The sequence below is a fragment of the Lissotriton vulgaris genome, chromosome 4_1 (assembly GCF_964263255.1).
Source record: "Lissotriton vulgaris chromosome 4_1, aLisVul1.2, whole genome shotgun sequence".
Lineage (NCBI taxonomy): Eukaryota > Metazoa > Chordata > Amphibia > Caudata > Salamandridae > Lissotriton > Lissotriton vulgaris.
In genome coordinates this window covers 842713205-842738267 of record NC_141691.1, presented here as the reverse complement: position 1 = coordinate 842738267, position 25063 = coordinate 842713205, and the positions used below count along the sequence as shown (strand labels likewise).

The window sequence follows — 25063 nt, the reverse complement described above, 5'->3', positions numbered from 1 at the left end:
GTTGAGCTTATATTATAAGATGTAGTTTAGAATCTATATGGGAGAATGCGATGATTAGAATCTGATGATGTGGAGATACAACCCTTGAGTTAGTTGGTGCTGATCTCCTGCGCCCTTCAGAAATATTACATGCTGTTGTCATTTTCTACAATAAATCTCTTCTCCGATTTAACATTGCTGGCTGGACTGTGCCACTTTACAAAATATGGCATGAGATTTTACTCTACAAATGTATTTATTTGTTCACGTGGAAAACATTGGATGAGGATTTTATCTATGAACTTTGAAAGGTGCTGTTTTAACATTATTTGGTGCCCCGAGATCATTTGTAGTGGAGGAATATGTCACAGCTCTTTTCTGGCACATTTTCATGAATATTATTCTTTTTTGGAGAGGGCTCGCATTCGATTCAGGGCACATGTCTTGAAATGGCGAAGTCGAATTGTCCTGCTTTGCAAAATGTTAGTGCGTGAGTGACATTCCCCTATATTCAGTCAAGGCGCCTCTTTTGAAATCGCAGAACAGCATTCTCCTGGCGCGCGAAGTGTTAGCGCGTGTGGTACACCACTATATTCAGTCACTGCGCACCATAGCTTTGGAGTCTTTTGGCACTCAGGAGCATATTATCAAGGACGGCGTTAAAATTATCGCCCGTTTAGCGGCAGAAACCTGCCTCTAAAGCGGCGATAATGGGCTTGATAATACGCCCTGGAGAATTCCAATAGAAGCCCATGTTCACACCAGAACATGGACTTCTATTGGAATTCTCAAGGGCAGTTTTCTGCCGCTAAACTGGCGATAATTTTTAACGCCGTTCCTGATACAATGCCACTCAGTGCGTGACGCAGAAAGGAACTTGATTTTACTAGTGATAACAGGGTGGTGTGCCACGGTTAATGTACTCGTATTTGTGCTGCGAGTGCGAGAATCGCACTCTAATGTTTTGGAAAATACTAACGCTAACGCTCCTTGAACAGCAAGAATTTGGTTAAACTTAAAATATAAAGTTGAAATTAGAATTTAGGCTTACCTGCGCCTCCGTTTTGCTGCATAAATCCACCGAAATAATTTCAAGTTTCTCTTTCTCATGGATGTTGCTAGGAGGGCCCCTGGTGGCTAACTGCGGTACTGCTACTTACATGTGTCAACAGCAATGGACATGCTTGGATAATTTTAAGGTTATCCTTGTTCACGTGTTGACAGTGATTGGCACGGTTTTCAAAATTGAAAGAGTCCAATTTTTTCTAAAGACAAGATACGCTAAGAAGTGACATTTTAAGCATATTGGGTGAAATGTTCCCTGTTTTACCTGTCAACAGCGACTGGCACGCTTGGTTACTGGAGCTGTATCATTTGAGTTCATAAGAGGCAGAAAAGTGGTTTCGACATTGAATCCAATCTGAAAATCTAGTAATCTGTGTAGTGAGACTGGTGTATTGAGTGAGGCATACAGGTCCAAGAGTACCAGTGATACATTCAGTAAGGAGAGATGTGAAAAAATGAAGTTGCAAAGAAAGACACGTTTCTGTGAATTTCGCAGTGGGTGAGTTTGTTCGTGTCAAAAATCAATTGTTAGAAAAAAGGAAAATCCAAATTTAGGTAGCCAACTTGTATCATTGAAATAAAAGAACCGGCATTGGAAGCCACCATTGAAGTGTGTTGGAACATGGCTTGTTTGGTAAAAAAAAAAATAAGCGAAAACAGCGGATTAAATGGGGATGAACACTTGGGAGACGCAAACCAATAGATGTTATGGGAAAGTAGAAGAATAGAAAATACTATGCATGTATGATTAATAGTGCATGTCATAAGAGGTGCAACTCATATGTGTATTTTATTATGTGCTTTTTTTGGTTGTGTAAAGGGGTAGAGCTGTGTGGTGTTTGGCATTCATATTAAGTATGAAGGGTGGCTTATACTAGGAGAAGAGCTGTGTGGTGTTTGGCATTCATATTAAGTATGAAGGATGGCTTATACTAGGAGAATATTGTTGCGCTTATATTATAGGGTGTAGTTTAGTACACAATGTGAGGATTAGAATCTGATGATGTGGAGAGACAACTCTTGAGTCAGTTGATGCTGATCTCCTGAGCCCTTCAGACATTTTACATGCTGTGTTATTTTCTACAACAAATATCTTCTTGGATTTAACATCGCTGGCAGGACTGCGTCACTTCACAGGACCTAACAATAATGCACAGAACATCAATGGCAATGTGAGCAAATAGCTTTATAAGTGAATATTGAATACATAAAACCATGTGTTACTATACTTGCACTGAAACACCCACTATATACTGAATAATACATTTCCACATAACACAGAAAAGAGCACAGATTAGCAATATTTGCGAATTACTATGAAAAGTACATTTACTATCACTCAAAGGGGCATATTTACAATAAAGTGGTGAAGCATGTCATTAAGCCAAGAAGGCTGACACGCTTCGTCACTTTGGAAATGCAGGGCTGCAACATATTTATTAGAATATAGTGCAGCCCTGCATTTCCCTCTGCGCTGGTGCTAACTTTAGCTGCCTAACGCCAATGCAGACACCCTTGCACCATGGGGAACATCCATTACAACGCGGGCTTTACAACGACTTGTGCTGGAGGGCGCTCTAGGCTAAGGAATATTAGATTTACTATGCCAACACCTTCCCTACTGTACGTAGGCTGGTGTTGGAATAGTAAATCTTACTATTCCTAAATCCAGCACCCTACAGCGCAAGTCGTAGTAACGTCTTGCGCTGTAAACCCCGCATTGTAATGGCACGCGGGGTAAAAGCCAGCGTTGTTTTGACATACAACCTGCACTATAGTGCAAGGGTGCCTGTGTTGAGGGGAAGGTTGTTTATGTGCAGGAAGGTCTCCCTTCCTGCACCTAAAAAAATCTTTAAATGCAATTTTTTCACTTCTATGTGTGCTGCTTGCAGCACGCATAGAAGATGCAAAACAGCATTTTCTTTAAAATGATTGTTTATGTGCAGGAAGGGCCTCTTCCTGCACATAAACAATCATAGGAAATTTGCTGTTTTTATGGGTGCTGCATAACGCAGCACACATGGAAACAGCATAAACAAGGAGAAATAAAGCATTTCTCTTCGTTTCACCTGTTAAGATCAGGTTTTGTAACAAAAACAAGAGGGGGACTAGTAGCTCGTTGTGGTCTAGTACCTGTGCTCCCTATGCTAATCACAAACTAAACAAAGGGTAACTGTTCCAGGTATTGGTGCAAATAGTCACCCACAAACAAGGGAAGGAAGGGAAAGGAGGAAGAGAGTAAGATCCTAGGGCTAAATCTCACATACTAGAGGCAAGCGCAAGTCTTATCTTTTGATGCCCTTCACACACCCGAAGGATGTCATTCTTCATCGGGCATTTGCTCCTCGTTGGCCGGCGTTGCAATGCCCTATGGGTCCCCCAAATGTTCGCTTTAGCAGAGATCTTTTGTTTGTACAGCAGTATGATGTGTGTGGGTGTGAGTAAGAGGGTTCTAAGTGAACAGGGAGTGGGTGAGTGAATGGTAAAACTGGCTAAGGGATACCAGAGTGAGTACATTTTAATGTATAAGTTCCCTTGTCATGTTAAAAAACCTGTAGGTCGTGAGTTACTGATAGGGCATAATGTGCCTTAGTAAGTAGAGGTCGACATGTTTTGTGCTGTCTAGGCGGTCAGAACGACCCCTGGCGCTTCTTCAGGACCAAATAGCGTGAATAAAAAAGCGAGTGGAAGAGGTTGGGTCTAGAACTCTAATAAATCAGAGCGATCCAACCTGTGTGCAACTACAAGGTGCAATGACTTTATTGAATGGCCGCTCCTAATTCAACCTAGGAGTAGATAAGAGAAAACAAGAAGAACAAAGGAGGAGTCCATGTAATCCTCTCTAATGGCACATGGTAGAGTGCATCTGGTGTCTACAGACGTTTACAGAAAATGAGGTCGACATGCAAGACATACAACACATGTTAAAGAATGACTCCATTCTGGAATAAAATCATATTGGTGATTGCAGGTATGGGAATACTGCATCTGTATTCCTGGGTAACTCGGAATGAGAATGGCACAGAATGAAAATGTTAACATTATGAAAGTGGGATCCACACACACCACGAGCTTCCTTAATATGTTCATGCAGCCAAGGTTTATTTAACTTTTCCTGCATTTAATAACCTTTTTGCAAGAAGATTCAGAAGCCTCTCTGTGATCTCTTTATGAAGAAGCCTATTCAAGCACACCTATGTTGCTCTGTTTGCTTGAACACTTTCATCATTCAGTAGAGGGACTAATACACCTGCTGCGGATACTGTACCTATTTTATGCATTTGAACTGCTTCTGAAAGGTGTTTTTCTGATGAGACACTCCAGAGCTGTTCCTCCTCAAAGGAATAGTCACCCAAATAAAATTCTCCTAACTTCAACCATGTCCGGAATGGCACCTACCAACTGAGTGAAAGAGGTAGTGCAATACTCCACAGCAATGTTTGGTTATGCCCCAGAGCAAACCTTTGAAGCTATTGGGCCAAATGGTGTGTTTCGCCTCTAAATTTGCCAGGAAAATATCCATAAATCTAAAAGATTTCCAGGAAGTTCTGCATAGAAACCCATGAAATAAAACACCAATAGGTTCCTGTGTTCCCCCAAAGAGAATTATGATTTTATTCCATCAAATAGAATGTTGGAAAGTCGGTTTACATTGTCAATTTTACAGCAGAATCTTTTAATTTGTTGGTTCAAAATTTCAATGAGTTTGCAGCAATTCTGAAAAGCACTCATGAAATTTGAAAATACTTGTATGGATGGCCAAACGGGTATCATCCAGTCCAGAGGATTTTATGTTGGCACCATTATCCAAAATAACACGTTAGCAACATGGAGAAGGTTGAAGTCCAAAGTCCCAAAAGGTCTCTAACAATGTCATAGCTAAAAAGATCTGGTATTTCATTTTACATTGTCTTTGAATTTTGTTTAGATGGACCTATACCATTTTTCATTCATTTCTGCCTCCCATCGCCTTCCATTTTCCCTCCTTGTCGCGTTCAAGTAAATATTCAACCAAGTACTATCTTGGAGGCTGCAGTTGGTGATGCTGAACAGCTAGGATGACTCTGAGGATAAAAAGGCTATCCTGACATTAGACAGATCACCAGGCCCAGAACACAATGTCACTACTCGAGTAATAAATACATTTTGGGTCCAGACAGCAGATCTATCCCTACTATTACACAAACATAGCAGGCCCTGGCTTCACATCGCAGTTCACTTGATCATGTCCTAAAAGGTTTTATTGATGGCCACTGACACAGGTTGAACTATTGCTCATGTCTTATTAAAATACAGAGTAATGGGGAATTGGCCATTACAAATTCTTTACTTCTACCCCAGGGAAAGAGGTATGGAAATATACATTTAGGTGGGAACACGATTTGGGTACGAAGGTGATCAGGAATACTCGGAAACAACTTTGGAGAGATGTGTAGACAGGTGGCACCTCACTCCTAACCTATTTAACAAAGTGTTTCCAAGGATCATCAGTAAGTTTTTTGAGATGCTGGGTGGAGAGGGTGCACCTCTCTCCATATGGTGAAAATGCCCATTATAAAAGCAGAATGGAAAGGATTGCTAGCCTCTGCAAAGCATATAGTGGGCTACACAATAGACAATATTTTTGTACCTAGACATTCAATCAATCAGGATATATAAAGTGCGGTTAATAACCCAATAGGAAATCCAGGTGCTTTTGCTGGACATATAAGGGAAAGAAAAAATATTGAAATCTGATAGAAGCATTTTGTTTTGGCCAAATACATTCAATTCTCTACAACAAAAGGTTTTATATCTCAAAATACAATTGCTGTTACTCAAGCAACAGATTGGTATTATAGATCCACAGGTTTGGTTCCTGAAATACCAGTTTGCCGTTTTTCCCATGTACTGAAATGATCTACTGGCCCACAAGAACATAATCTGTTGTGCATGCCCTTGTGCTTAAATCATGTGTCAAGGATGCCTGTCATATAATAGCTGCAGCCACGAGCTATCACAGATGGCCACCTTTGGCAAGGTTGATTTTCTCGTGTTAGGATACTTTTCACACGTTTGCCCATTCAAGAATTGTTTGACTTGGCCCTATTTGCAGGTTTATCCCAGAAATCTTTGCCACCCTCCTTTATTTTTTGTAACATGTTGGTGGTTTTAGGACTCTGGGCACTTTATCAGTGCTGTTCAGTGCTAAAGTGCATGTGCTCTCTATGGTAGACTTGGGAAGATTGGTCTACACCTTTTTTGCATGTTTAATTTACCTATCAGGACCTTGTTCAGTGGTATCCCATATACCCAGGGCCAGTAAATTAAATGCTAATATTGGGCTTGCAGCGCTGCATGCGCCACCCACCAAAGTAGCCTTTCAAAATTGTCTCAGGCCTCTGCCACTGCAGGGCCAGCGTGCACCGTTTACTGCTGCTGAGACGTGGCACATAAAGTGGTTGCCACATCTGTGACTCTCCTTTTACTACATATCAGTCACCCCTAAGGTAGACCTTAGCTAGCCTTATGGCCAAGATGTGGTGTAGGTAAAAGGTAGGACATGTGCCTTAACTGTGTGGCATGTCCTGGTAGTGACAAACAGCCTATTTGGTTTCTCACTGTGGTGATGCTGCCATCTCATAGGGATGCATTGGGGATTCCCTGATATGTGCTTCAGTGGTAATTCGGAACACAAAAGGGGTAGTGTGATCAAGTGTGATGTGTTTGGAATAGGGCATATTGGTGTTCACCTATTTATTATTACTATTTTAGAAATGCCTTTTAGAAGTGGGCAGTTCTGTGTGCTATGTGTCTTTGTGCCTGCCTGTTGTGTATTTTCTATCTGGATTTTGACTGACAGGGCCTGGGGTGGTGAGTGGCTCGAGAGAGTCAGGATGAGTCAGGATGAGTCAGCACTAGGCTGAATAGGCCTGGTCTGCATTTGGGGTGGTGAGAGGAGTAGCACCTGCACCTGAATAGGGCTGTGCCTGCATTCCACGATGATTGCTTTGCCCCCCTGCGGTGTGTCTGGAGCCACGCTTTACACTTTCAGTGAAGGTTGTTGGGCACTTGCAAAGTGCCCCCCAGAACTGGTTTGGACTGGGGAGGAACAAATACTGTAGTGCTATAAGTATTGGGGCTGTGACCCCATGTCTTTGGAACTGAGCTTACTTGGGAAATGGATCTGAGGAACACTCTGCCAGGAGGAACCACAGTGGGAATCTGATACTATCTGCTGGGAGGCCCTGCGTGCTGGCCGCCTGTGCTCAGCTCTGACTTGTGGATTCCTGGAGAGGAGCACTGCCTGCTCCCTGGTTGTGTCTTGACATGGGAGACAGGCTGAGCACTTCATGTTGTACTCGTCCTGTAGCCCTGGACCTGGGCTTGTAGTGCTGCAGGATTTCTTTGCCCTGTGTGCTTGAGCCACTGGCATGGGCTCGTGTTGCCGTAGTGCGTGGTGAGAGCTTCACAGCCAGGAGTACTTTGGGTTCTGACCCCCTGACGACAAGCGCTGAAAGAGCGCCATGTCTCTGTGGTGGATGGAAAAATGCTGGGGAAGCTCTGGGGAGACACTGCTTCTATTTCCTCTTCCCTTCCGGTTGCCGTAGCAATGGGAGAGCCTCCGGAAGCCAGGCAGAGGCCAAGCCTGGTTGTGGATGGGGCCGCGCTCCAAGAGGAAGCTGGAAAGGCAGGTGCGGACGGAGTCTTCGCCCTATGTCCTGCCTCTTTGTGTCCCCGCAGCAGAGCAGCTACACAGCATGGCCGTGGGCTGTCACCATTCTGGGAGTCAAGCCGGATGGCCTTGACCTGCCAGACTTTCTGCCCAAAAGGATCGTGTGGCGGCGCTCGGCCGGTAGGAAGCAACGCCTCCTTCAAGAGCCTGGCGGGGAAGTGAGTACCTCAGGGAAGAGCCGGCCCAAGGGAATCACCATCCCTCATTTGCTACACAAGGGAAGCTGCACCACAGTGTAGCGGGCGGCCACTTTAGCTATTTTGTTGTCTTCGCAGGAGGTGGGGGGAGACCAAGTGAGGCCTTCTTCCCCCTCGGGGACATTGCGCTGCCTGTTGGTGGCATTGCGGGGATTACTCCGTCCGGGAGAGGTCTCCAACATATGTGGCACCAGCATCTGCGCCTTGGAAGGTTGTGACAGCTGCCAGTTGGGTGCCCTGTTAAGGGCCTTTTTTTGTTACTGTGCGCATCACGGGGTAAGTCCAGAATGGGCCCCCTCCTCATTTGCCATGGCAGCTGCAACACAAGTGGTGATCAGCTGTCTCTCACTAGTGTGGGCAATTTGGTGCAAAGTAATGTTCTAATGTGCACGCTGGTGATGTATTTATCATATGTGTTCCCAGCTGGAAGTGCATTAAGGTGCACCGATGATTATACACATATTGGGCTATACTAAGTACTTTTGTTATGTTTATGCCCAAGAGGTACTCATGATCGGTGTACTGCAAGTGGTTACTTTGGTGCACTGTTGTAGATGCTTATGCATAAGGTGTTGAACTATCCTGCCAGTATTTACTGGTGACGCTAAATGTTTATGACCATGGCCTGATTGGCCTAATGATTTATGTAATCCCTGTAAAGTCATGAAAAGTGTTTGGTCTCAGTGTATAAATGTGATGTTATGGATAACACAAAGGCTATTTTTATATAACCTTGTGTGGAGCTTCTTTTGTGGTGTGCCTGGTTTGTCGCTGCTGTGCGGGTGTGTTGCACAAATGCTTTACACATTGCCTTTGGAATAAGCCTGGCTGCTCTGCCAAGCTACCAACTGGGTGAGCAGGGGTTCTCTTTAGTCTGTAACTCCCTTTCCCTGACTAAAGTAGTGGTTTCTGCCTGGCTTAGGCACATGCCCAAGCCAACAAGAAATCCCATTCATACCTTTGGACTTAGACCTTTTAAAAGGGCTCAACATCCTCCAGTGAGGCAAGCCTGAAGCATACACAGCATAGGCACTTCAAAATCTAACACCTTTCTTCACCCTTGTCCCTTCAAGTTAATAAAGATCCTGGAATTTTCCGGCTAACCTTGGCTACTATCTGCCACATACCCCATGCCCAGGTCTTCATGTGAAAAGGTCCAAGCAATTGTTCGTACTCCGGGAGCAGTTTATACACCTCATTAGTGGGAGCAATAGCAGGGCCATCGTTCAGCAGAATGATGCTAATTAGCCAACTGGATGCTCAGGCAGGTAAAGTTGAACTTTTTTAAAGTCATTATTTTAATTTTCTAAAAACCAGACTTTAATTAGATTTTTACCAATATTAAAAATCGTTGTACATTGCCTCTATAGTTTATCCCAATCTAAAGTTAGCAGACTTATGATTTTATTGTGAGCTTTACATTTTTTCATAGGTCAACTACAGCCCTTTACAGTGAAAATTGCCTTCAAGCTGTATGTGCATGTCATCATTAAATTCCTGAATGCACCACGTTTAAGCATTTGGCACCCTACCTTTGGGGGTGGGTGGAACTCATGGAGTTTGACTCCTTGGAATTCTGCGGAAGAACATGAAAAATCTTTGAGAATGTACTGAGTTATGCAAACGAGCAGAATTCAGCATAGTGTGCCAGAGGACACTGATTCTCAAACTGAATTTGCTGTTACTCTAGTAGATTTTCTATTCAAGCAGCAGCTTTCTCACCATGAACAGTCGAAACCACCATGCCATGGTTGGAGGAGTTTTGCCTGAATTATGCATTACAAGCCTAACAGGGAGTAGGCAAAACTTGGTGAACTTCGTAACCTACCTATCTTGTGGAATACACAGACTACGTAGTGTTGATACTTGGTAAATATTCTAGAATAACACCCCAAAAAAAGGCTTTCTAGACCCAATGGCATTAAGGACTTTGTCAAAGTGCCAAAACGAGGCAGAAAGTTAGCTGGACTGCAACCACTGCGCAACCCTCTGAGCATTATCTAAGTGAGATACATTTCAGATACTGATCAATCCTATGAGCTATCACAGGGATAAATATTGGAACTCAAACTCTTGTTCATTAAGGGAAGACACACTAGAGCACTAGAAAAAAATATTTATTTTTAAAATGACCAAAAGCCTATCCTAGTGTACACAATATAAATCATATCTATTATGAACATAAACAATATAGCAACAACAAAATTCACTACAAGTATAAAAGTAAATATTATTGTAACATACTGGTAAAATCCTAACTATTTTCTTTGTCAATATTTACTATCCCATCCTCCTGTTGTTTGCTTACTAAAATGCTCTCAGCACTAAAGTAATGGCCTAATTATAGGAGTGGGCTGAATTTTTCATTCTGCCCACGGAACTGATGTAATTTTGGCCACTCCGTATTACTGTTTAACACAGACTTTTGGCTAAATTCTGCCAATCGCCGCATGATAAAATATTTCTCCTGTGAGGCTCTGGAATATGCAAGCTAGCTATCGTGAGTGTGATTTGGCATCCCCAGGCATGGTTTTCTAATGTGGGTGATCACCGGTGTTCATGAGGTGTTGTGGTCAGAGGGCTGCCGTTTGAGTAGATTTGCTGCTGCTGGAGTCGATTTTCTACTCAAGGGGCAGCAAAATCAACCCAAATGGTCATGTGCTCTTGTGCAACGCTTGGCGCCGTTCGTGCTGATTTTCTGTGCTGCTCACGCTACCTGGGCTAAATTGCAGGATGAGCTTCATATTTTCCACCCATTGGAGGAATTCCGCAGAATCTCACTGAGCTTTTCTGTAACTCAGTGGAATTTCGTGGAGTGAAACTCCATGACTTCCGCCCACCTCTACCTAATTCGAGTTTCAATAATGGTACACACTTACTTTCTCCAAACAAAGACGCAGTGTTCAGTATATCAGTATCTGGCCTCTGGCATGAAATTTCTTTCTACCTTTAATACTCTGTTCATAGCTTGTATAACAGATCATTTTTGTTTACTTTTTAAAATAAGACATTTGCAGATAAGATTTTGGCTACCTCACTTACATTTATTCAGTGAAACCATGTGCATAGTTTAATAATTATAAACAATAAGATACATCATTAGCTTTCCGGAAACCTTGTTAGTAATCCAGAGTGGCAAAAAGATATGAACTTTCATTCAAGATTTCTTTTACTCTGAGTTCAGGTACAGCATAATTGTTCTCAATTTGGGAAGTCTTTAAGGCTACAGTCCAGGGGCACAGTATTGCTCATAAGGCACAGCAATTGAAATTGCTGGCAGACCATATAGCTGAGCTTCAATCCACAGTAAATGCTGCTCTTCAGGTGAAGAATAGGTCTGAGGAACGACCAATCCCACATAGAGGGCACTCTGTGTAAAGCGAAGCTTGGTTTGAGGGAGTTTGTCATTATGGAGAAAATCAAAAGCTTGTGGCACTTTCAACAGCGATTATGTAAGGAAAGCCAGATGATTGGGAAATTTCAGTCATGGTCAATGTGTGTTAAACGTGATGCTGCATAATTTAACCAGATACAGAAGACCGATACTGGGTAGCTAGTCCTTGATATGGCATGAGTGTCCCAAGTTAAATTATAAGGTCCTGTATGAAAGTAAATATACAATCTCGCCGGCCAATATATCTGAATATTTTCAGTCCATCAGGCTTCTGTAGCTGACAATTTCCCAGGGTGAACGAATGGACGCTAGTATATCTGTGGTAGAGGTCCGAGCAGCTCTTGCCACAATGCCTAGTGTGCAGGCTTGTGGCAATTATGGATTTCCGGTTGAGGTTTGTAAAGTATTTGCAAGTGAGCTTATACTCTTTGAGGGAGTTGTTTAATTTTGTGAAAGAAGGTGAGGACGTTCCCTTGTCCTCTAAGGAGTCCATGGTTGCTAGCTTTTTGACGAAGGATAAGAATCCAAAGTACGTACATTTTTTACTAACCAATTATTGGACACGGGTCGTGAGCTTTTAATGGAAATATTGGCCATTCCTATTACCCCAGCAGCACAGGTTTTAATACATAATAATGATCCAACAGGGTTTGTAGCAGGTCAAGTTATGTCAGCAAACACGTGTTTCTTAATACATGCTCTGGACGACTTTACTGTCAACCAGACTTGTGCAGCTGTAATAATGGTTGATACAGACAAAGCATTTTACCTGATTAACTGGGATGCACTTTTTTATGACCTGGTTAGGTTTGTGCTTTCTAGCCCTATTTATTTCAATGCTGGAGAATCTGTATCAAGGGGCAAAAGTGAAGGTTTTTGTAAATTCTAATCTTGCTGGGATAGTAAATATAAATAGGGAAATGTGCCAGGGGTGTCTTCATCCAGCACCTCCCCTCTCTCTCCCTGCACTCAGCCAGGCTCGCATTTCTCCTCCCTCCCCTCCCCAGCCGCCAGCCCCTCCCCTCTCTCTCCCTGCAGTTTCACGGCCCTGTCTCGTCTTAAACCCGCATTTGAGATCTTCGCATTGAATACTAAAAGATGTTGGAAGCCTCATGTTCTTAAAAGAATTTGTAATAACTAACACACATTAATTAGCCTTGTACCGAAATCAATAAATACACTACCCTAAATGTGTGGTAGTGAACGGCAGCGTTCCAATGCTGGTGAGCCCAACAAAATCAAAATAAAATGGCAGCCCTCTATCTGTTTCGTGTGCCTGTCCATCACCCCCCTTTTCTGAATCGTTTTGTCCACCATAAGCGTGGAAGGGTATACTCAGATGTGAGCCCCTTGCTCACTGCACCATCAGGATTCAAGCAAGCCGGGCCGAAGACGGCTGAAATGCCAGAAACCGGTCCCCGGAAGCTTGATTCCTTCCCAGTATAAGAATTGGCTTGGTAGTTTGGTCTGCCCTGTTCCCATGATGCACTGGGCCAGGGACAGACTAATTTGCATGTAGCCAGGTTCTGAGCTGGGATGGTGCAGTCAGCTAAAAAACGGTGATGGATCAAGCCCTGATCTTTGGACTGGGTAGGAGTGTTCTGCTTAATTCAGATACTCTGTCCATCACCACCCCCTTTTCTGAATTGATGGGGTGGGGGGCTGAGGGGGCTTTGAATGCGGCTTCCCTTTGCAGGCTCAGTTTGAAGCCCTGCTCTTAACTCTGCAGCCTCGATACTCAGTACAAACGGAGTAGCAGCAGAAAGGAACGGGCTGCAACTTGCATGACTCCAAGCGCCACCGCCTCAGCCTGCACAACTCATTATTTTCCCAGTGAAACAGAGTATTTTTTTTTTAAATCGCCAGTCTTCGCCATCTGTTCCCCAGCCCCCAGCCGCCCGCACCTCAACCCCTCATCTTCACACACCCTCACACCCCCTGACCCTCACACCCCCTGACCCTCACATCCACTCACCCTCACACCATCCAAGTCCACCCTCCAACTCCACCCTCCAACTAAAATACCACCCTCCAACTCCACCCTCCAACTACAACTCCACCCTCCAACTACTAATCCACCCTCCAACTCCACACGTAAATAGCGTTAGGCAAAATTTATTTCAATAACTAAACATTGGATTACACACTTGTAGGTATTCAAAAATGAAAACTTAATGCATCGCGATGACAGTGCACCAATGAATACATCAAAATGCAGAAAGGGATTGTAAAATATAACATTATTTAAAAAAACAATAAATGCAAACAAAATTGGGAAACATCTGAATACACAGCGAGTAATAGAACAATTTAAAAGTGGACAAAGCCATCTAAAGGACACAAATTCACAACATAAAGCAGTTACTAAAGTAAGGGAAAATAAATAAACAATTAAACAATGGCGAGAATAATCCACAAAACAAAGAAAGTGCGTAATCACAAGAGCACGAGACTTCACAGCCTAATTGCAATTCTTCCAGAACTACAATAAAGTATTCCACTCAAACTAACCAAAAAAATTAAAACAATTAATAAAGGTGGCTTCATACGTATACTTTGCCATTAATTAACATACATACTACTTTATAGTCATTCAAATGGTATTGAAAACATAACATTTCTTTTTGATAAAAAAATACATGTTTTGAAAAGTATAAGCTTACACTCCATAAGTCTTGCTTTAAAATTTTATAGTAGTTAAAAAACATAGATAAGGAATTGCCACAGCACCAGTCAATGCCACAGCACCTCTAAATGCCACAGAAGCACTAAATGCCATTGCACCACTCAATGCCACAGCATTACTCAATGCTACAACCTCACTCAATGCCACAGCATCACTAAATGCAACGGCATCACTCAATGCCACAGCAACACTCAATGCCACACAAACAGTCAACGCCACAGCATCACTTAACGCCACAGCAACAGTCAACGCCACAAAATAATTCAATACCACAACACCACTCAATAACACAGCAACACACAACGCTCCTGCATTACTCTGCGTCACAGTATCACTCTGCGTCACAGTATCACTCTGCGTCACTGCATCACTCTGCGTCACTGCATCACTCTGTGCCACAGCATCACTCTGTGCCACAGCATCACTCTGTGCCACAGCATCACTCTGCGCCACAGCATCACTCTGCGCCACAGCATCACTCTGCGCCACAGCATCACTCTGCGCCACAGCATCACTCTGCGCCACAGCATCACTCTGCGCCACAGCATCACTCTGTGCCACAGCATCACTCTGTGCCACAGCATCACTCTGCGCCACAGCAGCCCTCAAGGCCACAGCAGCCCTCAAGGCCACAGCATCCCTCAAGGCCACAAAATAATTCAATACCACACCACCACTCAATAACACAGCAACACACAACACTCCTGCATCCCTCTGCGCCACAGCATCCCTCTGCGCCACAGCATCCCTCTGCGCCACAGCATCCCTCTGCGCCACAGCATCCCTCTGCGCCACAGCATCCCTCTGCGCCACAGCATCCCTCTGCACCACAGCATCCCTCTGCGCCACAGCATCCCTCGAGGCCACAAAATGCCACAACACCCCACAACACCACTGCACCACTCAAGGCCACTGCACCACTCGAGGCCACAAAATGCCACAGCACCCCACAACACCACTGCACAACTCAAGGCCACAAAATGCCACAGCACCCCACAACACCACTGCACCACTCAACGCCACTGCACCACTCGAGGCCACAAAATGTCACAGCACCCCACAACACCACTGCACCACTCAAGGCCACAAAATGCCACAGCACCCCACAACACCAGTCAACGCCACTGCACCACTCAAGGCCACAAAATGTCACTGCACCCCTCAACGCCACTGCACCCCTCAACGCCACTGCACCCCTCAACGCCCAAAAAAACAATGCCACAGCCTCACTCAACGACACAGAACCAACCAACCAAAGCCACTGCATTACTCAATGCCACTGCATCACTCAACGCCACTGCATCACTCAACGCCACTGCATCACTCAACGCCACTGCATCACTCAACGCCACTGCATCACTCAACGCCACTGCATCACTCAACGCCACTGCATCACTCAGCGCAACGACAGCATCACTCAGCGCAACGACAGCATCACTCAGCGCAACGACAGCGTCACTGGTTCAAATGTGTTCCCTCAATGTTTCAAGCTTTATTACAAATGTCAAAAAGATGTTAATATTTCACTTCTGTTCTTGGATTTTCGTCACAATAAAATACACTGAACATAATCTTCACTAAAGTTATTTACAAAAATTTAACCCATTGCCATTATAAATTACAATCACTTTTATTTAAGTATTAATTATTTAAAAAGGTTAAAATCCATTGTTATTTAAAATATCAATACATCTAAGTCACGTAAACACAAAACATGTTGCATTACAAATGCTATAGGTGTCACATTTGCGAAAGTGAAAACTATTGGCATTGTAAATGACAAAGCTATTCATGTAGCTATTTTAAAAAACAACTCATAAAAGAAAAAAATTTCATTTGTAAGACCAATAGCTCAAACTTTACTAATGCGAGACCTATTGCATTTCCAATGCTTGTTTCATAGAGCCCCTGGCAGCTAGGATTCGGGAGAATGAGGGATTTAAGGCCCCCTGGGATGCAGAAGTAGAACATTTTTGCAGTTGATAATATTTTATGTCTCAGCCCGGAGAAACAGATTATCCAAGGGATGCTGAACGAATTTGAGCAGTTTAAGGGCATTGGGGGGTATAAAATTAATTCGATTAAAACTGAATTGCTTCTTTTTATTGCTTTAGCTAGCGATCTCCCTCCTTGCTTCCAGCAGCAGGCCTGCTTGCAAAAGCGGAGTCAATATCTAGGGAGCTTCATAAAGAATAACTACTCCCAGCTTTTTCAATTGAACTATCTGGTTATGCTCAAGAAGATCAAAGTATTGTTGGATAGATGAGCACTCCTTCCCCTTTCATTAGTGGGTAGTGTAGCTCTTATCAAAATGTCTGTTCTAGATCTGCTGCTGTTTCTTTTTTTAAATGACCCTATTAAATTTAATAAAATACATTTTATGGAGGTGGAAGTACTTTTCAGGCACTTTGTGTGGAACAAGAAGGATTCTAGGGTAAACGTTTCTTTACTCCTATTATATATTATTCAGGGGGATTGGCATTAGCCCATGTGCAAATATATTTAGATCCGGAGGAGGGTGTGGCACTGTTTGGCTTTGTTAAGCAGAACCAGTGCTCTGGTATTGGCAAGTGGGGACAGGTGTTTGTATCGATTGCCTCTTCAAGTGCCTGCTCATTGACCTTATAAAACTGAAATTCACCTAGGCTTCCAATATATCAAGAGTGATTAAAAAAAAAATGCTTAGATGAAAAGATTTGAGGAGGTGTATGCGAGCCATGTGGGGGGTGTCAAAAATATTTAATGCCTCATGGCAGTTGATGGATATGCTAGAAGAGTTGGGCCCCAACGTAGTAGCAGTGCCACTGTTGGCTCCTTGAGGGCTACTTGCAGATATTGGGGATTTTCAATTCTCGTACATATGTCAGGTGTGTTATTTGGATTACTGGTTTAAGGATGTGCCATAAGGGGTAAGGATGTTTCTACACAACAGGGGTATTTAGGATCTAGATGGCCTGTGCAGCTTGCTTTTTTGTGCTGATTTTCGTTAGTGCGACTATAATATACACTTTGTTTACTGATGAAGGGGCATATTATCAAGAAACCGTATTAAAATGATCACCGCTTTAGCAGCCGGAAACTGCTGCAATAATGGGCTTGATAATATGCCGGTGTGAATTCCCATAGAAGCCCATGTTCCGGTGTGAACATGGGCTTCTATTGGAATTCTCAACGGCTTATTATCAAGCCCATTATCGCCGCTTTAGCGGTAGTTTACTGCCCCTAGAGCGGCGATAGTCTTAACTCTGTTCTTGATAATATGCCCCGAAGTATTTATAAAGGAGGTGGGGGTTTAACGTAGCTCAATGGCACTTTATTGATGGCTGCGGGCACAGATGTATTGTACAATTGTTTATATCATTGGACGAACAAAGCAATTTAGAGATGGAGATCTAAATAGGCATGCAGTCACTTTATTGTTTGCTACAATGCATCTTAGCATTACTGTTTTTACTTCATTGATAAACCTAAACTATGTGATGGTCCCTTTAATTTTATATGATCTCGCTAATATCACGTGGTATAGTGTATAATATTCGTATGGCATGTCTTTTACATATAATTGATCCGTAATTCTGTTCAATTTGAAAAAAAGGAAACTTCGTTCATAATTTCAAAACAATTAATGGAACACACAACTCCATTCTGATAGAATAACATGAATACATTCATGCAGACGTGATTATCTCTCAGCAGTGAGTAGTGACGTATACATTTGAATTTCATATATATCCATTATATTAAAAAATCTGACATTTGTAATGAATAATATGGATACCGTAAAGTAATAAAAAATATAATTATAACAGGGTGATGTTGTATCCTGAGTTTTACATTACCATGTATATCAGCCTAGGTCTTCCTAGCTGCTCAGCTAGAGCAAGAGATGGTGACGGAATGTTGGTGTGCCTGTGATGAATGGAATGCCTTGGTGCCTGTGTGTATGAGAGTGTGACAGTTTGAGATGGGCTGAGCAGCTAGGCAGGCTGCTCCTGGTGGGGCTGGCATAGGAGTTACTAGAGCTGGATTACAGTTGTACATGCTGGATCCCTGTTTGATGTTGCTAGACATGGATTATTAAAGAATACTTCAAGAAACCTTCAACCTGACTACAAGTGTCGTCTTATACAAAGTACAACATATTTTTGGCGACGAGGACCAAGGACCAAGACCCAAGCGTACTTAAGGACGGAAAACAGATCCAGAGACTCCTAAGAAAACTTTGTCACCAGCAAAAAAAAAAGAAAAAGTATGGAGTAAAAGGCAAGTCAGCCCCACCAGTGTCCTGTCATTGGACGGCCCCAACATGTATCCTGCCTCATCTTACTCTGTGGACTTGACCACAGGTATGGTCTGTATGTTAGGGTATGAATGTACTGTCTTTCACCCTACCACTTCCTTTGGACCTGCTGTATGGATGTATCCACTGCGCAAGGGAACTGTGGCTGATCAAGATTAGAGTTCTGGTCTAACTCTGTGAAGTAAGGAGCGCCTGTGGCTGTTCAAGAGATGGGTTATGGTCTAACTCATTGAATATTTTCACTTGTACCACACAGGAGCGGTGTGGTTGTGCCATGTTCGCTGTCTTCGTTGCGCATGGAAAGCAGTTTCTGCATCAGACTTCTGTCAGCTTAGAAAGACTGCTTGGCATAAAGTACTGTATGTTATGTCTAAGTGATGTGATGGATTTCACACGTGCCATTCAGGAACGGTATGCTTCAATACAGTTTGGCGTTTTATAGCACAAGGATAATACAAGTATAGACATTATTTATTTTGTCTGGAAGTTTGGTTTTATTCTGAGCAATACCATTTGAACTTATGAGATCTGCAAGCGCAATGTCAGTGGTCCTCTGAAACATCAGCGCCTATGTACAACAGAGCGCCGAAGGATGACAGGATCCCGCTACTGGTTTTTAGTTTAGAGACCAGGAGAGCTGTACAAAACCTGTTATAAACTTTGGGCATTAGCCTTGAGGATTTTAAAGTGCTGCGCAATTTTCTGTTCAACCGCCACCCTGGATTTAAATAAAAAGAGCACGAGCCAAGTAACTCGCGTGCCTACCTTCTTCCTTCACGTCGCATGTGAGTTCTTCTGCCCTGCGTCATCTGCTTTCTTCTGACGTGCGGTGCTGCTTCGAATTAGGAGCTGCTTTCCTGTGTAAAGATCCTGTTGTGCATGTATGCACCATGAGCCACTCGGCATTGCGCTGAAAACATGCTGCCATTTTGATTTTGGCCCTGATCACAATGTCCTGGGTCAAGGTGTTTGCCGTGTGGGAATCTCGTCAATCACCATGGTAAGACGAATCTAAGGAACACAATTGTTCTTTGTGCTGCCCAGCATTAAGATTCTTTTCACTCAAGTGTGGCATTTTGAACTGTACTGTAGCGGTAATGCTGTTTGCCTAATTCTCCACGAGTGCAATGAAATCTTAAAGTGCTGTGCCAAGATGGAACTGCCACGATGACAAGCTTGCTGAAAAACCTGCGCTGAGAAGCGGTTTGTGAATTTTACTGTACCATGAGTAACTCGTATGCTGATTCTTGGGTTTTTTAGTACCATGCATAAATGTACATGTAAGGGTGATTGCTTATTCTTGAATCTAAGTCTGGAGTGCCATCTGGTGGTTCTTGGTTGTATAACGGGGAATCTCTATAAGCCTAGAGCTAGTTATAGAGATCGTTGGAACATGTTCTACGCGTAAAATGGAACGGTCCTATTTTCTGTTATTTTATAACTGATAGTGTACCTTTAAGCACGCATGTTTCCAGCACTAGTTTTAGTGCATCTTTTGTGTTGATTGTTTCTGTTGTATTTAAATATTATGCAGCACAACTCGGGTGAGAGATCGCTCACTGGTGTGGGGATAGTTTGGAAGTTCTTTTCTCATTTGGTTTTTGTACTTCCATCTACCATGCATTGTTAGTAGTTGGTGATGCCACAGTTTTTACGCTTCTTAGCTTGGGACGTCTTAGTCTTCTGGTGGGTGGTCATCAATGTATCTCCCTTTGTTAAGGGTGGTTTGGGTTCAGCTGGGTGATACCCATGTTTTGTGTTGTCATGTGTAAGTCATCCTGCACGTCACATGTTGTTGTGTGTAAGTCGCCCTGCGCCTCACTGTGTGTGTACCCTCTGTGTGGTCCATGTTGTGGTACACATGTATATGTTGTATGTGTGTACACCTTTGATGTTGGTTTCTGGCCTCTGGTGTTTGTTATAGGGTGTGTGCACCTTTCTCTATTGAGTTATGCTTTTGTGTTTTTGGGAAAGGATGGGGGTCATAGTTTGTTGCAAATGTGATATTCTTTTACATTGTTTTTCCTTCCCAACTTGCTATTGTGTGATTGTTTATATCTAATTAGTCATCACCACTTTCATTAAAGGGGGATGGGGGATTTTATGCATGGTTTAATGTGTTGTATCATGCCCATCTTTTCTTATCATCCTTGTTCTCTCTTTGGTGTTTTATATTTCTTTTTAATCCCTTAGATATGGACCGTTTCGCATTTTGTGTATAGTTCCTTTCTTTTAGAGATTGTAACTTTAATTTTCATTTTTAAAGGAAAGGGATAATGTATCCTGAGTTTTACATTACCATGTAAATCAGCCTAGGTCTTCCTAGCTGCTCAGCCAGAGCAAGAGATGGTGATGGAATGTTGGTGTGACTGTGATGAATGGAATGCCTGGGTGCCTGTGTATGAGTGTGTGATTGTTGGAGATGGGCTGAGCAGCTAGGCAGGCTGCTCCTGGTGGGGCTGGCATAGGAGTTACTAGAGCTAGATTACAGTTGTACATGCATGATCCCTGTTTGATGTTGCTAGACATGGATTATTAAAGAAGACTTCAAGAAATCTACAACCTGACTACAAATGTCTTCTTATACAAAGTACAACAGGTGACTTATGTAATATTTATTACTAGAGTTATTTTGACAGGTTCGCTTGCAGGTTTAAAAGCTTCAAGACTCAGGCTATCGAGGTAGACCTGGAACTGTTTCATGTGAGTCTAGTGGATGGCACAACATGTTTTGCAGTCCACAGGTGATGCATACCTTTTCTATGTCATCAGTGTATTTCATGCACCATATACTATGGCCTTACTAAGAAGTTTTCAAAATATAAGGGCCATATGTACGACCAATTTTAGCATGCGCTAACGGTTTAGCGACCTGTTTGCGTATGCTAAAATTGGAATGCCATGTACTAACACAATCTTGCGAGTCGCAAATGAATTGCGACTCTCAAAAAAGTGTTTAGATACTCACTATTTGAAACGGGCGTTCCCTTCCAAATAGCGACTCTGTAACCTATTTACGAATGGTTTGCAACCGTAATTGCGGTCGCAAAACACTCAGAAATTACCATCCTCTTCATGAGGGTGGTAATGGAGTCGCAAATGGAAAGAGGTCTGCAGGGGACCCCTTCCCCTTTATGACAGGCTCTGAAAATATTTTTTAAGGCCAGGCAGTGGTCCCAGTGACCACTACCTGCCCTTAAAAAATGAACACAAAATGTGTTTACATGTATCCCGTTTTCCTTTAAGGAAACTGGCAGCATTCCAAAAAATAAAAAAATAAACTGGTGTGTTTAAAAGGGATGTATGTCATTACAACGCCGGCTTTAACACCCCGCTACAATTACGATGCAGCCATCACAACGCAAGTCGTTACAACGACTTGCGCTGGATTTAGGAATAGTATGATTCACTATTCCAACTCGAGCCCACGTAACAGTAGGGAAGGTGTTGGAATAGTAAATCATGCTATTCCTTAGTATATAGCGCCATCCAGCGCAAGTCGTTGTAACGACTTCTGTTGTGATTGCTGCGTCGTAATGGTAGCGCGGGGTAAAGCCTGCGTTGTAATGCCTGTTCCCGTTTAAAAGCAGTCCCAGACATGGGGGTCTGCTGAGCCCAGCAGGCCACCCTACCTGGGAGGACCTGCCATTCCCAATAGACTCACAATTTGCGAGAGGCTCATTGATCTTCATGAGCCTCGCAATATGCGACCCCATTGGGAATCACAAACCGTGTTAAAAACACTGTTGTACACGCAAAATAGCGCTATTTTGCGCGTCATACATTTGGCCCACAACGAAGTAATGTTAAAATGTTCCTAAGAGGCTGCGAAATCAAGTCTTCACAATTTATTCAGGAAAGACAAGTTTAAACCAAAATTAATCTGCAGGTTTAAAAAAACAAAAACTCCTTATTAGTAAATTAAAGCTTTAGTATTTATGTGGTACCTATGGTCAACAACTCCTAAAATAATCCTTAGACATCTCAGGGTGGATAGCCAATTCCTTACTTGACCCTCTGACAGTCCTAGCTTTGGCATTAAGGAAGTGTTACAGACTGGGGACAAAAAAAGACAGAATCATTCTTACAGTCTTGTATGTTAGCATCTGGCTGCAAGATGAGTGCATTGAGTCACAGCTGGTTTACTACAGTGCAGTGAGTGATGTGGAAGAAGGCTGATATTCCTGGATAAGGAAATCATAAATGGCTGGCATCTTGACATGCTTTCTGGATTACTTTTCTGAACACAGCCTGGAAATGAGATTTCCTGACACACTGGCAATAAGAATGTAGTCAATATGCTACCTTGAGAAAGAGAAACCAGCGGATTGGAACCACTCCACAACCCATTGAGCATACTTGAGTAAGGTGCGTTCTAGGAAACCATCAATCCTGTGAGATCTCACAATGATAGTTGGTGGTACCTAACCCTCTTTCATCATGAATAGGCACACTCAAAAAAGCTTGGAAAGCAGGAGTATATTTGCAACATTTATGAAAACTAAAATCATATCTTAGTGTACATAGTAGGTATAGTAACAAATACCAAAAATAAAGAAGCTAGTGGCAATCATACTTAGCAAAAGGCTGACTAATTTTAAATATTTAAAAATTATGGCAAACACATTTATATCAAGATCTGAAAATCTAGGGAACAGGAATTGGTAACCTAGTATTGACATCTACCTCCTTTGCAAAGTGACTTGAGGATCATTCCTGCTCAATGGCTTTATTTGGTGCCTGGCAGTCCAGGGTCCCATTGCATGCCATGTCTGTCAGAAGTGGCTGGACCAAATGGGTTAGCAATAGCCTGCCATTTTGCAGGATCCTGCCTCTGGGCAGGAGCCTCGGGAGTTCATGCATTATTATTCTGCACTCTGTGTTCTAGTCTGGGTTGACTCCAGTGGGATCCTGTCTGCATTCCATCCACTTACCGCCTCTGCAGGGCATAGAGAGCCTATTTTCCAGATATCATGGCAACAGTGGTGATTTTGGAAGGGAGCGGACAGGCATGGAGTTCTGCTGATTCTACAGAAAGTCTCGCACATAATTTGTAAATGCATTCCCGTAGGTACTGAAACACCTACCATTTCTTCATAAAGGATAGAGAAAAAAACGTAAATGTGGTATAAAAACCTTGCAATTTGTGTTAGTGAAAAGCAGCTTAGTTGTCTAAACAAATATTCAACTCTGCTCTTAATTTGGCGATTTCTAAAATGCAATATTTCCTTTGTATTTTTGTAGCAAGAGGCAACACAACTGTATGTGGAGAGTTCAACTTTGTGGCTGATCCAGAAGCAGCATACATGGTGCTGAGAGATTTCACTTGTCCTACATATATTGCCACATGGGAACATTCATGCCGGAGCAAATTATCCTGGGTAAGTACCGCCTAGTGTGGTTCGTATCTGGCAGGGCAAGCTTCTCCTTCCCACTGCTAATCAACTGGTGAGAAGGCATCTTCAGGAAGTCTGAAGGTCCTGAATGGTTCACGATAACATGTTGGGCCCAAACCTGCATAGTCTGAGCTAAAACAATTTAGGAACTTGACGTTGACAAATGAATCAAACATGCACAGTCGACTATTTTGGGCAATGATCAAACTAAACAAATGTTTGATGATAAACTGAACTGTTAAAAAGAGTGCTTAATCTTTTCACTTAGCGGACAGGAAGCCAAAATACATCTGAGCTAAATAGACATGGTAAACACAGCCCACAATGCCAACTGTTAGTGTATTGAGCAAGTGAGCAACTTCTTTCCCAAACCTTTCTTAGGAGAAGCAAGCAGCCAAAATGAAATTCTTGCAAAAAAGCACAATGTCCATATTTTAGAATTAATCCGACCTGAAGAGCATCACAACACCTTCGGAAGGCATTTTCTCTCTAACACAATCCCACGTGCTCTATTTCACAAAAATAAATGTCTGCGTATTTTATAGGTTATCTGGACATTAAAATATGTGCAAGCATATATACTACATTTGTGCATTTGTGAGTTTATTTTACACATCCTTGTTCAAGTGCTCAACCTCTAAACACGCCTGCCAACGTCAATAAGTCTGCCTTTATCTGGTGAGTTTACCCAAAATCAAAAAGTGTAATTCTTTTTATCCATTTCTCAAAGAAGCACATTTACAACTGAATGCTGATCAAGGCCCGCTGCTTTTTTTACTTTATCATCTGAAGAATCTATTTAAAATGGGTGTACATGCGCTATGCAAAACCGATATATGGGATTATGTACAAGCCCATTGCACCGTCGATGCGTCACTTTTATAGGCACACAACAGCACAATGGGCTTGCCCATATATACAAGGCCATGTAAAGTCCCCCTGCGTGACTTTTCATGGCCTTGTAAATATGTTTCCCATTCACGCATAACTCTGCATGAAAGGGGTGTCCATGGATGTTGCTGTGGCTTCTCCCACACAACATCCATGGAACTTGACGCATTCCCAGATTTACAACATTTTGTAGATCTGGGAATGCATCAGTATCTTACCCCTCTCCAGGAGAGGCGTAAGAAAGCACAAGGAGAAATACTTGAATTTCTCCTCGTTTTCCCATCTCTTTATGTGTGCTGCATTCTGCAGGATGCATAGAAAGAGGAAAATGCCTTTCATGATTGTTTTTATGCAGGAAGGTGTCCCATCCTTCACAAAAACAATGATGTCTCTGCTGGTACACGGCTGCTATTTGTGCGCCAGCGCAGGGGAGGAATGCG

At 42.8% G+C, this 25063-nt stretch overlaps 1 protein-coding gene across 1 annotated transcript in view; it reads left to right on the top strand.

Moving 5' to 3' along the window:
* The window catches only part of LOC147722658 (uncharacterized), a 132243-nt gene that overhangs the window by 87946 nt on the left and 19234 nt on the right, over positions 1-25063 (top strand). The window contains exon 4 of the mRNA XM_086965162.1: positions 23581-23717. Coding sequence (XP_086821288.1) covers positions 23581-23717 — 137 coding nt within the window. The remainder of the gene's footprint in view (positions 1-23580; positions 23718-25063) is intronic.